Source organism: Equus caballus, chromosome 20 (genome assembly GCF_041296265.1).
Source record: "Equus caballus isolate H_3958 breed thoroughbred chromosome 20, TB-T2T, whole genome shotgun sequence".
NCBI classification, from domain to species: Eukaryota; Metazoa; Chordata; class Mammalia; order Perissodactyla; family Equidae; genus Equus; species Equus caballus.
The window spans coordinates 57,929,960-57,945,940 of NC_091703.1; the positions used below are offsets into that span (position 1 = coordinate 57,929,960).

Genomic DNA, 15,981 nt, shown 5'->3' on the forward strand with positions numbered 1-15,981 from the left:
TCTAGCAAGCAACTGGTTTGCTTTGTCATACCTGAATGTTTGCATCTGAATCAGTCTTTATGGAGTTGGGCGTGGGTCAGGAGTTGTGTCAAGGAGACGACAATCTAAAAAAGGTTGATGGCTTTAGGTAATATATGCCAAGTTGTATTTCCTAATTTGTAAGTAGTACAGCAGGAAAGTTTATTATAGGAAAGGAGATGGCATTGGAAGTCAAAACGGAAATTGAAACAGAATTGGGAGTCAAAACGTTTGAGTTCCTGCTGTACTGCTGACTTACTTTCCAATCTAATAAGTTTCTGACTCCTCTGAGCCTCCATTTCCTCATTTGTCAAATGAAAAATAAAAATGTTCTCTTGAGGTTGTTGTGAGGGTGTAATTAGAGGATATAGATAAGGACTCTGTGTACGTGTAAAGTGCTATTCAGATGTTACTTATTTAAACAAACAGTAATTACTATATGTTAGGTCCTTCAACAAAAACCGTTTCAATTCAGACCTCCTATCGACACTGCAAGGCAGGCCTTGTTACTTCCATTTGACAAATAAGGAGCCTGGGACATAGAGAGTAAGTAACTTACTCAAGAACCTTCCACTAGTAAGTGATGGTTCCTGATATGAGTTCCAGTTTCTTCTTTGCTGTGCTGCCATGCTGTAATAAGGTAATAAATAAGGTAGAAGTTTGAACTTTAATAATTTGCCTTGTGCTTCTAAGAAATGGAAGTGGCATGCCAGACTAGGAGACTGGAGATCTAGATGTCACTGTATTTCTGTAATTTTTTTGTGTAAGTTACTTAAATGTATTCTATTAAATACTTTTAAAACACTTGGCTATGTTTCTGCTAAGGTTTATATGTAAAATTTTTCTCATTCTGACTTTATATCAGAATAAAAAAATTTCCTTTGAAGTGATCAAAAAAATGTTTTACATACCCTATTTTAATATTTTGTTGTTTTTATTTTTAGTCATTCCTACATTGGTCAAGATTACAGTATACAAGGAAATGCTGGGAAGATTTCTTTAGATCAGATTGATTCGGTAAGCATCACATCCTTTAAACTTAGGCCTTTTTCAGTGGAGAAAGTACAGATTTTCTTCAACCAAAGATTACTTTTTGCAGGGGAGATGGAAGAGAATGTTATTTCATTGTTTGCCAATCATTTTTAAAGGAATTCCCAAATGCTATACATTTAATTTTTTTTAATCATAGAAAAACCAAACTTAATCAGAAAATTATTTGTAGTCTGATAAAAACAGAATTTAATCAGTTATTCCAAAGGGGAATTCTTTTAAGTGATGGTAGCTACATGGTGTTTATGTGTTTATATTTAAATACCATATGCATTTAGAAAGGAGAAATGGAAAATACTAAGTGTTTCAGTTTCCTAGGGCCTTGTAGCAAAATACCACAGACTGCGTGCCTTAAACAACAGAAATTTATTTTCTCACAGTTCTGGAGGCTAGAATTCCAAGATCAAGGTGTTGGCAAGTTTGACACCTTCTGAGGCCTTTCTCCTTGGCTTCTGGATGGCCACCCTTTCTGTGTTCTCACATGGTCTTTCCACTGTGTTTGTGCATCCCTGGTCTCTTCCTCTTCTTAGAAGGACATCAGTCACATTGGACCAGGGCCCCACCTGCATGACCTCATTTAACCTTAATTACATCTTTAAAGGCCTCTCTCTAAAAACCGTCACATTCTGAAGTACCTGGGATTATGACTTCAACATGTTAATTTTGAGAGGATACAATTTCTTCCATAACAGTAAGTATGGGCTCCCGTCCTTGGATTGCCACTAGATTAATGGACAGCTCATTTTAACTTCACTTTGTGCTTCCATGTTAGAGTGAAAGAGTAGTGTACTTTACTATAATTTGTAGAACTTCTCTTTAATACATAATAGAATTTCCATTCTATCCAAAAAAGGGGAAAAAACCAGCCATAATCTTTGTTTAGGCAGTTACCAAATTATTTACAATAAATTAAAAATACACTGAAATTTTAATGCATGGAAACAAGAATTATAATAAGGTGAGTTGGGAGAGACCACGAGTTTTTAGAGACCAGAATGAATAGTTTGTCTTCCTATTTGAAAAATTATAACCAATACTTGCAGGTAATATGTCAGAAATAACAACAGGATTGCCTACTGGACACACTTGATTTGAAATCTCTTATCAAGGATACCCCATCCTTTACTTTTCTCCAACCGTTGTTTCATCTCTAACACTTCCTCTGTGCCATGTGATTTGTGTTTATATTACGCGAATGGTTGGAGGTTAATTCTATTCCTAATTCTATCACATTCACAAGCAAATGTGGACTTGGCTGGATACTGTGGGAGGACATAGAAGCATAAACCTGAATTCACTTAGTGAATATATATTTAACCCATCAATTATTTACCAGCCACTGTGTTCTGGATACAGAGGTGAAGAAAACAGAAAATGCTTCTGCCTTCATGGACCTTACTTGAGGGAGGTAGACAACATAGTAAATAATAAATAAATGGTATAATGATACATTATGTTAACTGCTGTGATGATCATATCTATGGGTCTGTGCCTGAGACCTTGTGCTAAGTAACTATATCTATATTGCTTGATCCTCAGAACAGCATGTCGTTAGTACACCCCTTGATATTCGCAATTTCTTCTCCAAATGTTCCCTTTAGATTTTTTTCTAACTGAAACCTGGCTCCCTCAACAATGCTGTTTCTCTGTGGCTCTCTTCAAGTAGAAGCGGCTTTTCTCTCCTATGCCCTGTATAGGTATGAGATGAGTGCTTTGCGTGGTCCATGTTATGCTTCCAAACCATTTCTCTGCCTTCCGTTGGCGAAACTCCACCTCCTTTACAGCACTTGTGATCACGTTATACCACCTGATCCTTCTTGTTGCTGCCTCTCCCCGCCTTCTGCCCTCATTCCCTGGTGACTTTAGTACTTGGCTCCTGGTCTTTTGCACTAGCACTTAATCCTGTTATTGTTCTTGGCCTCTGCAACATCCATGTTGATAATTCATCCCATACCCTGGCCTTAGAATTCCTTTGTCTGCTCAATATCCACAATCACTTTTCTGTTCCATTATGGCAACCCTAGACTCTCTTTTCCCTTTCCATTATTTGATCTACTGCCAAAGCATCTTTAAGTATTCTTCCTGCTTCCATCCTTGCTTGTATATAGTCTGTTCACTACATAACAGCCGGAGTTCTCTTGTTTATCAGATCATGTCAGTCTTCTGGTCAAAACCCTCTCTGGGGTTTCATCACAGTTAGACTAAAATCCAAACTCATTACTGTGGCCTATAAAGCCATACGTACTTGTCATTCCAATTTTGTCTTCTTCTTTCTGGCTCACTCACTGTGCCCTAGCCATGTGAATCTTCTTGCGATCTCTTGGGCACACCAAGTACATTTCTTCTCATTTGTTTGCTTTCATTTCCTTTACCTGGATCTTCATTTGACTGGAATCCTACTTAAGATATACGTCTTAGCTGGCAATGCCATCTCCTCAGAGAGGCTTCCTGGCCACCCAAGTTAAAGTACTCGTCTCCCATTCACACTTGATCCCATTACTCTATCCCATTATTTCCAGTGCTTTTGGAATCAGATGTTGTCATCTTTATTTATGTCTGCTTTTATTGTCTCTCTCCTCCCATTAGAATATAAGTTTTTTGAGGACAATATTTAACTTCTTTGATTGCTGCTGGTTCCACAGGGCTGTACGCGTAGTCGTGTTCAATATTTGGTGATTGAATGACTAAAAGGTAATCAAGGAATTTTGCCGAAGGAAGCTGAAGTTTTACTGGGTCTTGATGAATGGCTTGGCTTTGGCCAGATGGTATGGGGAGTGGGAGGGGTGTACCAGGCAGGACCAGTGGAATGAGAAAAGTAAGAAGGTCAAAACATGACTGTGTGATCATGGATGAACCCAGCTGGCTGGAGCAAAGGGTTCATGTTGGAATAGCCATAACCTGGGCTTTTTTACCCCTCCCTGTCACAGTGCTTCCATGGCACTTGACTTACGCCTTGTTAGAGCTCTCAGTATATGATTTATTTTATGAGTTTAACTTATATAATAGCAACTGTTTCTTTTTCCTTCCCTTAACTGTTTAAAGGGAATAATTATTCTTTATTTGTCTTCTTGTTTCCCAAAACACCCAATAAATATTTACAGACATTTGCAGAATGTTATAGATATTCGTCTGTGGTTCAGCAATTGTACTTTTGAACATGTATCCCAGGGAAATGAAATCTTATGTTCTCATAAAAACCTGTATATTCATTTATTTGAAATAGCCCCAAACTGGAAACAACCCAAATGTCCTTCAGCAAATGAACGTTTAAACAAATTGTGGTACATCCATACCATGGAATATTGCTTGGCAATATAAAAAAAAACGAACTAGTGATACCTGCAACAGCTTAGGTGAATTTTGTGGGAATTATGCTGAGTAAAAAGGCCAATCTCAAAATGTTATGTGATATGTGATTCTATTTATATAACACTCTTGAAAAGACCAAATTACAGAGACAGAAAACAGATTAGTAGTTGCCAAGGATTAGGGAATGGTGGGGGGTAGGTGGTGCAGAAGGTGGGTGGGGGTGGTCATAAAAGGGAAACCTGAGGGCTCCTGGTGGTGATGGAACTGTTCTGCATCCTGGCTTGTGGTTGTGGAGGCATGAGCCTACGCATGTGATAAAATTGCCTAAAACTACATACACACACAGAAATGAACATGAGTGCAACTGCGAAAATCTAAGACTAGTGGATTGTATCAATGTCAGTACCTTGGGTGTGATAATATACTATAGTTTTACAAGCTGTTACCTTTGGAGGAAACTGGGTGCATGACATCTCTCTGTATTTTTTCTTACAACTGCACATGAATCTATAGTTATCTCAAAAGTAAAAGTTTAAAAATTAGAAAAAGAAATAGGTGAAATAAATGTTAATATTTTATTTAATCTAATAAATCCAAAATATTATCATTTCAACATATAATCAATATAAAAATATTCAGAAGAAGAGTTCATCTTTAAGCTAGTAAGACAGTAGTACTTCCTTATAGTTTTTGTTTTTATTCCCATTAGACTGAATTTACAATTTGCAAATTAAATTGAGTTTGCAACAAATATTTTGGGGGACTTGGTAAGTCCTTCACTTAACAGAAAACTCTCTTTTCTTGCAGCTTTCTACCAAATCCTTCCCACCTTGCATGCGGCAGTTACATAAAGCCTTGCGGGAGAATCACCATCTTCGTCATGGAGGCCGAATGCAGTATGGCCTCTTCCTGAAGGGCATTGGTTTAACATTGGAACAGGCGTTGCAGTTCTGGAAGCAAGAATTTATCAAAGGAAAGATGGATCCAGACAAGGTAATTTTGAAAAATCAGAAATTTTCATTTGGTTTGAAGACTAAAAGGTCTGTTTTCTGAATTTTCCCCTGAAATGTAGTTGAAAATTCTAAAAGATAATTGTGTCTGCAGTTTCATTTAGGTAAGAAGAAACTCATGTGTTAATCTAATAGATGCTGGACAAAGGACTGGGGAAGTGAATTTAATTCAAAGGGTGAGATTGACACAGCAGTCTCAGATGTAGAGTAAGGCTTGTGTGAGGAGCCCTCTTGTCCGTGGGGTACTGCCAGGGGTCGTCGATAGAGCGACATTGCACTGCGTTCCTGCACGTCTCAGGAATATAATATGACGTGTAATATGTACAGACGTGTTTACACAAATGCACATATAATGTTATATTCAGGACTAAGAGGTACTGAGAACAAATAAAGTGAAAACAATTGAAAGTGTTTTCTATTGTGTTATGCCAAATCTTTTATTTTTAGATAGACACTAATCACGTATAAACCTGAGAACTACTTTTAAATCTATCCATATGCTCAGATTCCTACTCCTATCCATTATTTTTCTTTGATAGTACTAGCTAATAACATTTTATTTTGGAAATACAGTTTCTTGTCCCTTCTATGCCACGGCACTATGGTACGAAGTAAATTTTTTATTGTTTATTTCTTGGTTTGCTTCTTCCTAGGAAAGATAAATTGTGGAAGAGAGAATATTTACCAAGTAAATTTTGTAATGACACTTTCTTATGTCTTGTATTAGTTTGCTAGGGCTGCCATAACAAAAAGCACAGGCAGGGTGCCTTAAACAACAGAAGTTAGTTTTCTCACCGTTTTAGAGTGTGTAAGTCCAAGATGAAGGTGTCCGCAGACTGAATTTCTCCTGAAGCCTCTTTCCTTGGCTTCCAGGCAGCCGCCTTCTCACTGTGTCCTCATGTAGGCTTTTCTCTGTGTGTTCACCTCTCTGATGTCTCCTCCTCTTCTTATAAGGACACCAGTCATACTGGATTAGAGTCCCACCCTTATGAGCTCGTTTCACCTTAGTTACCTCTTTAAATGCCCTGTCTCCAGATACAGTCACATTGGGAGTTAGGGCTCAACAAACAAATTTTAGGAGGACACAATTCAGTCTGTAACATGTCTCTAGCTTTATCTTTTTTTTAAGTTGAGATTCTTTTATAATATATTATAAAAAGCTCTTACAGTTTTTACAGATTTGTTTTTAAAACCGTCTTCATTGATAATTGTCCATAGAATCTTAAATTTATCATTTAATAGAATTTTCTTTAAATACAATTTTAGATGATGTTTCTTAGACTACTGTTTCTTTTATTTTACAGGTAACATATTCTGATTATAGAAAATATAAAAAAATACAGAAAAATTTACTTGTCATTTCCCCATTCAGAAATAATTACTGTCAACATTTTAGCCTTTCTCTCTAGTCTAGATATCATTGTGTTTTTCCCATTTTAAAGATTGACATTATATTATGATCATTTCCTTAGGTTGTTGGGTAATTTTTGAAAATATCGTTTAGACTAGTTGCATGACAGCACATCCTTTGAAAGTGATATAATTTGTTTAATCATTTCCCTGTTATGGGATATTTGGTTGTGTCTATTTGACTGTCATAAATGTTATTGCAACCAATATCCTGAGCACATAAATCTTTGATTTTAGTTCAGATTGTGTCTTCTGTATATATTCACCGGGGAATAAATTTACCTCGTGAAAAACTAGAGATAGTTGTAACGTTTGCATGCTATGAAATGACTGGAAAGGTTTTCAGTTAGACTCTCATCAGGCTAAAGAATCTTGGTGTCATTGACATCATTGTATATTATTACTTTAAAATGTTTTTTGACCTTTTTATTAGGAATTTGCTGTATTAAGGAGGTAGGTGTATTAGGGTTCTCCAGAGAAACAGAACCAACAGAATGTGTGTGTGTGTGTAAAAAGAGATTTATTATATGGAATGGCTCATATGATTATGAGGCTGACAAGCTCCAAGATGTGCAGTTAGCATGCTGGAGACCCAGGAAGAGTCATTGTTTCAGTTTGAGTCTGAAGGCTGGAAAAAACCCGTGTCCCAGCCCAAGGCAGTCAGGCAGGGGGAAATTCTCTTACTCACAGGACATCAGCCTTTGTATTCCATTCAGACCTTCAAAGGATTAGATGAGGCCTGCAGATTTTGGGGAGGGCAGTCTGCTTTACTCAGTCTACCAGTTCAAGTGTTAATCTCCTCAAGAAACACCTCACAGACACACCCAGAATCGTGTTTGACCAAATGTCTGGGCACCCCGTGGCCCAGTCAAGTGGACACATAAAATTAACCATCACAGTAGATAAATGTTTGTGAGCTGTGGAGAAAATTAGGCCATGGTTTTGAAGTGAAAAGAGAAAGAAGTCGAGCTAGGATTTTTAGCTTGTGCTGTAAACTAAGAGGAGGAAGAGGAAAGTGAGAGAAGGGGGAATTTGCTCTGACTACAAGGCCGTTGGCTTGTACTCCTCTTCACTAACCTGCCTTCTCTTACGTGGATCTGGGGTGGCCTGTGTAGCAGTGTCTTCAGTATTTAGTTATTTTTAAACCTGTGTGTCGGAAAATTAATTTTAAATGGGAGTTTTATTTTGCAGTGTAAAAGTAGTTTTCTTCAAAAATTATTGTAAAATAAAATCAATAAATAATTTTTACCTTTCTAGATAATGTATAGCAGCCTGTATTTTCATTAGCTCATTATTGATTACAGCAAATATATTTTGACTAAAAAGTTATAAGTTACGCTTATGATTTATTGTGTCTGCCTAGTGCTCACTTGGTACAGTCTGTATTTGTAGATAAGTGTTCGTGTTTTTCTCAATTATATCTTCTCTTAGGTATTTTTTCAATGAAATATTATGTAGTATCCCTTAGTTTATCAAAATATTCTCTTTAATTTAATAATTGTACCTATTTGTTAAGTGATACATACAATTAAAAACACTCTTAAGAGGTGTAGAAAATTGATGGCTTAAAATCCTGTTTGTAGAGAATGATTATGGAGGATGTATATTAGACATTTTCTGTAGGGCTCCAATTAAAGGACTTTGATGTTAAGCCTAGGAATGATTTGGAACGATCACTTTTGTTGAATATGTAGCATATTTCCTGACAGCGCAAGAAAAAAGTTGTGGTGATATAGTCAGTTTCACCTCAGATTCTCCTTTTACTGTTGTTTCTGAAATGACCGTATGTCTGATTTCTTTCTCTTTATGCTCATGTCCTCATTGTAACTTATTCGAGACACATTGCTTTGTGCATCTGTCTCTTCCTCCCATCTTCCCTTGCTTGTGTTTGTTACAGGCATTTGTTTATTTATTTATAATACTTTGCATACTCTTCTATCTAAGGTTATACTTAATATAGGAGGGGAATTTGTTGTCTGTATTGTAAAATAACCTAAAACTGTGTGTATTTGTTTTTGTAACCATCATCCAGAGTATAAATATTAAAGTAGCCTGTCTCTAGATATTTTTTTTTAAAGATTTAATTTTTTTCCTTTTTTCTCTTCAAAGCCCCCCGGTACATAGTTGCATATTCTTCGTTGTGGGTCCTTCTAGTTGTGGCATGTGGGATGCTGCCTCAGTGTGGTTTGATGAGCAGTGCTATGTCTGCGCCCAGGATTCGAACCAACGAAACACTGGGCCGCCTGCAGCAGAACACGCAAACTTAACCACTAGGCCACGGGGCCAGCCCCTCTAGATATTTTTGTTAAGGTTGAGCAATTTTTATATTATAGTCTACAAATTCTTGTTTTCTCTTAGAAACATTTTTGAATAGTAATAGTGTGATTGTGGAAGCAACTTAAAGTTTTGATGTTCACTGTTTTTTTTTTTGTTAGTAACTCAGTGTACTAAGTCAGTCCCTCTACATTTGTAAAAAGTAGTCATCTGTCTATAAAATGCTTATTCAGAGTTGGTAGCTTGGATTGGGTATTGTTCTATTCTTTTAAACTATTTTCAGACTACCATACACACTCCAGGAGGTGGCATTAATAATATAGAGAGGTACCACTTTATGTAGCTCCCAGTTACTTGCTACCAGATTATGCTCTTATAACTTTTGACTTATCCATACCTCCTATTTATTGTTTATTTGTTCACTTATTATCTCTATCCCACAATTAGAATGAAAACTATATAAAAGCAGGTCATCTTGCCCTTTTTGTTCACTGTTGCATGTTCAGCACCTAGAACAAATGTCTGACTCATAGTAGACACTCAATAAATGTTTATTGAATGAACTAAAGATTAAGTCCCCATACAAATAAATACACAGCAAACTAGAAAATTTGGTCTATTTTCCCCAAATTCCTTCACATAAATCAGTGCACAGTACTAAACAGTTGTTTGTTAATGTACTATTATTCCATTTATACTGAATTTGAAGCTGAATTAAACTAAGAATTTTAGTAGAACCTTAAATTTGCCAGAGAAGCGATTGATTTTATAAAGTAGAAGAGATTTCTCATCATGGGCTTGCCACAGGGGTCCATGGCATAAAAAAGGGTTAAGAACCCTTAAAGGTTATTTTAGCAGAGGATATGGCCAATAGTTTATTGTCTTACATTTAGTTTATTGTTAAGTAATTGCAGTTGTCATTTTTTTCCTGCTATATTAGGAATAGAATACCTATATTGATCTGTCTTCATTGAGCTTTTTACATAGCCATCTTTATAAGTATTATTGCATTGTAGTATCTTTGCGTGTGTGTGTCTTATGACTGGATTTTGAGCTACTTGAATGCAAGGACAGTGACTTTTCCTCTCTGAGTCTTAAGGGCTGAGTACAAGACCTGGCGTCTGTTAGATGTTTGCTGAATACCTGGTAAATTCTGTCAGAGCTGTAAAAAGTGGCTTTCAATATGAGAAAATAAACCCTTTTTGTTTCTTTTTAGATAGAGGTATATTTCTAACAAGTTATAAAATATTAATTCATTTTAGTAGCTAGCCAAATGTGTTTTCCATGTGTTTTTCTAAATCAAAATATGGGTTAGAAGAATACACAAGTATATACAAAGTGGTAGCCAGTTATCATCATCATTATTTAATGTCCAGAAACATAGTAAGTATTCAGTTACAAATACCTTAATAATACAGTAGTGAAATTATGATTCTTATTCAAAGAATGATGCATATGTGTGTGGGTGTATACACATACGCACATATTCCATCTACTTTGTGTTGATCATTCCACAGATTTTTACTGAATGTTCACCGTGGACAGGTGCTGTTCTGGAGATCCTGCAATAAAAGACACAGCCCTTATTTATGAGAACTTTACAGTCTCCTGGAAGAAAAACCAGATAAAGACAAATATACAAATTCAGTATGATAAGTGCCCTGGTAGAGGCGGTCATAGGATTCTATAGTAGAACAGAGGAAGGAGCTGACAGAAAGGAGAAAATTACTGCATCTGTCACTGAGTGAGGATGTTATGTTTGCCAGGTAAAGTTTGGGAGTTAGCCAGAGAAAGAAGGGAATTCCATGTTGTGGGGGCAGTGTTTTCAAAGGACTTTAGATGACAGCGTGTAGCCCACCCTGTAGGTGGTGGGAACCTGAACTGTGGAAGTGTAATTGTGGCTAGCGGCGAGTCTGTAGACATAGGCTTGCTTTTTTTTTTTTTTTTTAACATAATTACCAAAGATAGATGGATCAGGAGACCCATAGGAAGTGGTCTTGCTAGATAGGTACCTGCCAACTGGTCTCAGGTTAGCCATGCAGGGTCAATTGATAACTGTAATTTAGTTAAATATACATAATTTCATAACTTTGAATATTTTCTAAAATTGTATAATGCATTTAGCATGTTATGAAAGTTTACTGACAAAAAGAAGATAGTATGAACAAAGTTTCCACTTACATTTCCACTTGGTTCAAATGAATTTGTACTCTTTAAATATGGATCTCTGATTATATGGGCCAACATTGAGTTTTAAAACAAAGGTTTTGCTTTAAGATTTGATCTACTTAGTAATAGGGTAATTTGAGAGATAGAAGTAACTAGAAAACAATTACAAAACATGATGGCGGAAAGAAAAGTGTTGAGTTGATGTGGAGTGAGGAACTTATTCAAGTGGATCATATTAGAGAAGGTTTCTTGAAGATCAATCTTGAATTGGGATTTGAAGGACGTGAGTGACATGGACTAGTAGAGAGATGGGTAAGGACAAGAATAAACAGTGGACAAGGAATGAGCAGAAAGTAGGCAAAGCATTGTTCACTCTTCCATTAGTTTTTGTTTTTCTTCCATTATTTATTTATCATTCACTGAGTTTTTTTCCTTGGTCAGCTGGTTTTGGGGTGGTTGTGATTTTTGGTTGTTGTCATTTTTAAATCTTTGCTTTCAGATTTCTTGGATTTTACCTTATCAGTCTGTTTGAATTCCGTTTTTATTTGCATGCGTATTGTACGAGAGGATAAGAGATTTTAGTATCGAAACAGCAACCATTTTCAAGAGAACATTCTGTTGTTATAAATGATCTTGTTGCAAACTAATTGCTTTAGGAGGATATACCTTACTCCCAAAATACTAGTTTCATAATGTTTGATTTTTATTCTCAGATTTAATTGTATTGAGTATAAATAGTTATGATATATTAAAAATCTTAAAGCCTTTTCAGTTATCCTTGTCAGCAGGGGGCGGAGACATTTGAAAATTGCACTTAGGTTGTCAAATAGGATTCTGTGGGTTTGTGAATGATTCTACAAGAGGTATTCAAAGCTTTGAATGTCTTATTCCTTAAATAATTTCTTAGATTCCTGAAATAAATGCACCTATGCTCTATGCAAATAAAATATGTTTAATCATAGCACAGTTTTATGCAAGTTTTTCTTAGTTGTAATTACAGTTTACATGCCTCACCCTGTGTGAAAGAGATAAAATTAATCAAACCTCTATTTAAGGCATGGAAAAACATACCACTAAAATATTCTTTCACTTGGAGCTTGGATATTAAATCACTTCAGCCACTGGCTTTGTTAAGAATTAAATTGAACTACATAGTTCTTCTAATAAATTAAAAGCAACGTGTCCTCTTAATCAGATCGCTTAGAGTGTTGTTCTGAATGCCTGAGACTTGGCTCTGTTGGATGCTAGGTACAACATAGATCATGTACATTTTATGTAGCTGAAATTCCTGTCCCTGATGATAGCATACTTAAGGTCTGCTACATGTTGTTATAATTAAGTCAAGGAACATTTAGCGTTGTTTAAAAAACTTATCTTTTGTCCCAGAATCCAGCCTGCATCATGACTTAGAACAGACTTAAGTCGTTAGAAATTGACTACCAAAGGATTAGATATTTGGCTGGGGGCGGTGGGGAGGTTGGTGAGCGGCCTGTATGGGTATATAAGCATATTTATCGCTAGGTTTTTTGTTTTCAAGACCAGTGGTTCTCTCAGGACTCATACCAGCAGCATCAGCTTCAGCATTATCTAGGAATCTTTTAGAGATGCAAACTCTCTGAATCAAACTCTGGGGCAGGTCCCACAGGTTGTGGTTTAAGAAGCCTTCCAGGTGAAACTGATGCACATTAAAGCTCAAGAACCGATGGTTTAGATGTTACCTTTGTAGAAATCTAAATTGGTTATTGGCTTATCAGAATACAGGCATTGAAAATCTTCAGCTCTCATTTGTTCTGTCTACTTCCGTTGGCGATTTGAGCATTATCTGTTGTCTTTTATCAATATCCATACATATATATTTGAACCCCTACTACATGCCGGGTGCTAGTAAATAGTAAATGAATAACAGCAGAATTTCTCAGCTGGTATGCTGCTAATGAATTTCCAGTATTCTCCCATGTTGATACCATGAACCCTTGAGGAAACTAGGCTGGGCCTCTCAAAGCTAGTTGCCTTCAACTGTGAGTAGCTTCTTCCATTTACTCTCGAGTACTTTACAAATATCATTTTTTTTTTTTTTGAGGAAGATTAGCCCTGAGCTTAACATCTGCCACCAATCCTCCTCTTTTTGCTGAGGAAGACTGGCCCTGAACTAGCATCCATGCCCATCTTCCTCTACTTTATATGTGGGATACCTGCTACAGCATAGCTTGCCAAGTGGTATGTAGGTCCACACCAGGGATCCAAGCCAGCGAACCCCAGGCTGCCAAAGCAGAATGTGCAAACTTAACCACTGTACCACTGGGCCGGCCCTAATATCATTTTTTTAAAATCATTTTTCTGATAAGGAAGATTGGCCCTGAGCTAACACCTGTTGCCAATCTTTCTCTCTCTCTTTTTTTTCTCCCCAAAGCCCCAGCACATAGTTGTATATCCTAGTTGTATGTCCTTCTAGTTCTTCTATGTGGGATGCTGCCACAACATTGCTTGATGAGTGGTGTGTAGGTCCATGCCCAGGATCCAAACCTGCAAACCCCGGGCCACTGAAGTGGAGCGTCTGAACTTAACCATTGGGCCACTGGGCCAGCCCCGTACAAATATTTCATATGAGCTCAGTGACATGAAAAAGGTTGGAAAGAACTAATATAGAGTACAGACTTGGAGTAAGACTAAGTTCAGATTTGGTTCCACTATATACAAACTTGTGTGACCTTGGGCAAATCACCCGACATGTGTCCTTATTTATAGAATGTGCACAGTAATTACATATACATATGTAGCTATATAGATATATCTCTGTCTTGTACACTTCACTGATTGTAGTGAGGATTCGGTAAAGGCTTAGTACAGATTCTGACATACAGTAGTGCTAGCTGTTCTTATTCTAGTTCATAGGAAGGAAAATTTAGTGTAGCATGGAGTAATCAGTAAGGATTCCACAGGTGGGAGAAAATTCATACTGGCTTATTAAGAGATTTAATGTAACCTAGAATGGAGAGGAAGGTTAAGGAGAAAGAAAGGAGTTAGGGACTGAATGCCAGTAGAGATTGTTTTAGGAAATGTTCAAGGGGTATAGACCAATGGAATGGATTTCAGGCTGTGTTCTTGGGGCCTCTTAGGTTTCACAGCAAAAGGGGCAGCAATTCACAGAGAAGATTGAGTTGTCTGATTTCTGGCCCCCCTTTAACAAGTGTATTTGTGTCTTCATCTACTTTTATACATTGGGATTTTGTGTAATATTTCACTTAAGAAGACTTTGCTACTTACAAATGTTTAAAAATTACTATTCTAGGTTATTTGTAGAATTTAGGAAAGTAGTGGAGGATGAGGAGAGAGAAAGGAGAGAGGAAAAAAGATATATACACACACACACACACACACACACACACGAGAGTCTGGGTATTTAAATGAACTTACGTTTGGTCCAGAGAAAGTTATTAGTGACTTAAACAAAAGGAGAATTATTTTTTCAGATTGTTATTCTAGAAGTAGTGTGCGGACTTGAAGTGGAGAGAGACTGGGAATGGGATAAATAGTTGACCAGATTAGGTCTTTTGCTAGCGATATGAACAAAGTTGAAGGGGTGGAGTCAAGAAATGTTTCAAGGAACTGTTTATAGGACAGCATGAGGAAAGAATTAAATTTAACTCAGGTAGTCAGCCTAAGTAATAGAGAAAGGTTAGAAGCTCCATTAACATGGGCAATGCCCAGTAAGCTGAATTGTCTGGGGTCAGAGTGGAGGAAAAATGGATAGTGGGTTTGGTTTTAGGTGTAAATTTGAACTGTTGCCCAAGTGGAAGTTCTTGTTAGTTGATTAGTTAGCTTGTTTCTTCCTTCTGCAATTATTTAGTGAGTACTCACATTGTGAAAGGCACTATTTCTTCTCTGAGAAGAAGCATGCAGATGTGGATTTGAGAGTCATTTAAATAAAAACGAGAGAAAAATCTTTTGAAGGTAAATAAGCTGGCAGATAGGGGTAATGGAGAGAATTTTAGAGAGCAGAGGACTCAACTTTGAGGAATACCCCCTGTTTGGAATGGAAATGGAGGAACCTAAAGTGAAAGCAGAATTATCAGAAAAATTGGAGTAGAAGAGAGAAAACAGTCTGGAGTCCTAGGCATGAGGAAAGAGGAGAATTTCACAGGCAAAGTGTACTTGGTACTTTCAGAACTGAGAAAGGCATGGATATTGTTTCTAGGAAGTTATTTCTAAGAAAAGTACAGAACATGAAAGCGATTTCCTCGTCTTATTGACCACATGAGGAAGTGGAGGCAATGGAAATAGAGTATTTGTTTCACAAGTTTGAGAAGTCAAGAAGAAAAGAAATAGAGCATATTGGCTATAGAGAGTGACTGCCAAGCAAAGATTATGTTCATGCTGGGGTGGGCAGAAGCAGTGAAACCCATGGAAATGGAGGGTGTGCTGGGAATAATTGAGGAAACAAGGTCTGAGGAGATGGAAAGATAATTTGCAAACATATATTTATAGCGTGATTTTTATAGAGTATGACTGCCCCCTCCCATACAATGCTTCCTGAGAGTAGGGACTGTGTCTGTCTTTTTTTTTTTTTTTTACCACCATACACCTGGCACTTGGCACAGTGCCTGAAAGGTCATAGATGTTCAAGAAAATTTCTTGAATGAATGAGTGAATTGCATAAGGAGTTCACTGAACATCCCTGTATGTCTGAGACCTGAAGGAGGTATGAGAGATTTTAAGTTGGTAAAGAAGTGTTTGAAGGAAG

The 15,981-nt window shown here is 36.9% G+C and overlaps 1 protein-coding gene across 9 annotated transcripts in view; it reads left to right on the plus strand.

Moving 5' to 3' along the window:
- PRIM2 (DNA primase subunit 2) overlaps positions 1-15,981 on the plus strand; it is a 425,357-nt gene that overhangs the window by 241,659 nt on the left and 167,717 nt on the right. For all 9 annotated transcript variants that reach the window (XR_011430086.1, XM_023624310.2, XM_070245742.1 and 6 more), the window contains 2 exons: positions 963-1,035; positions 5,185-5,370. Coding sequence is in view for 8 of the 9 variants with exons in the window: in XM_023624310.2 (XP_023480078.1) it covers positions 963-1,035; positions 5,185-5,370 (259 nt within the window). In the remaining variant the exon portion in view is untranslated. The remainder of the gene's footprint in view (positions 1-962; positions 1,036-5,184; positions 5,371-15,981) is intronic.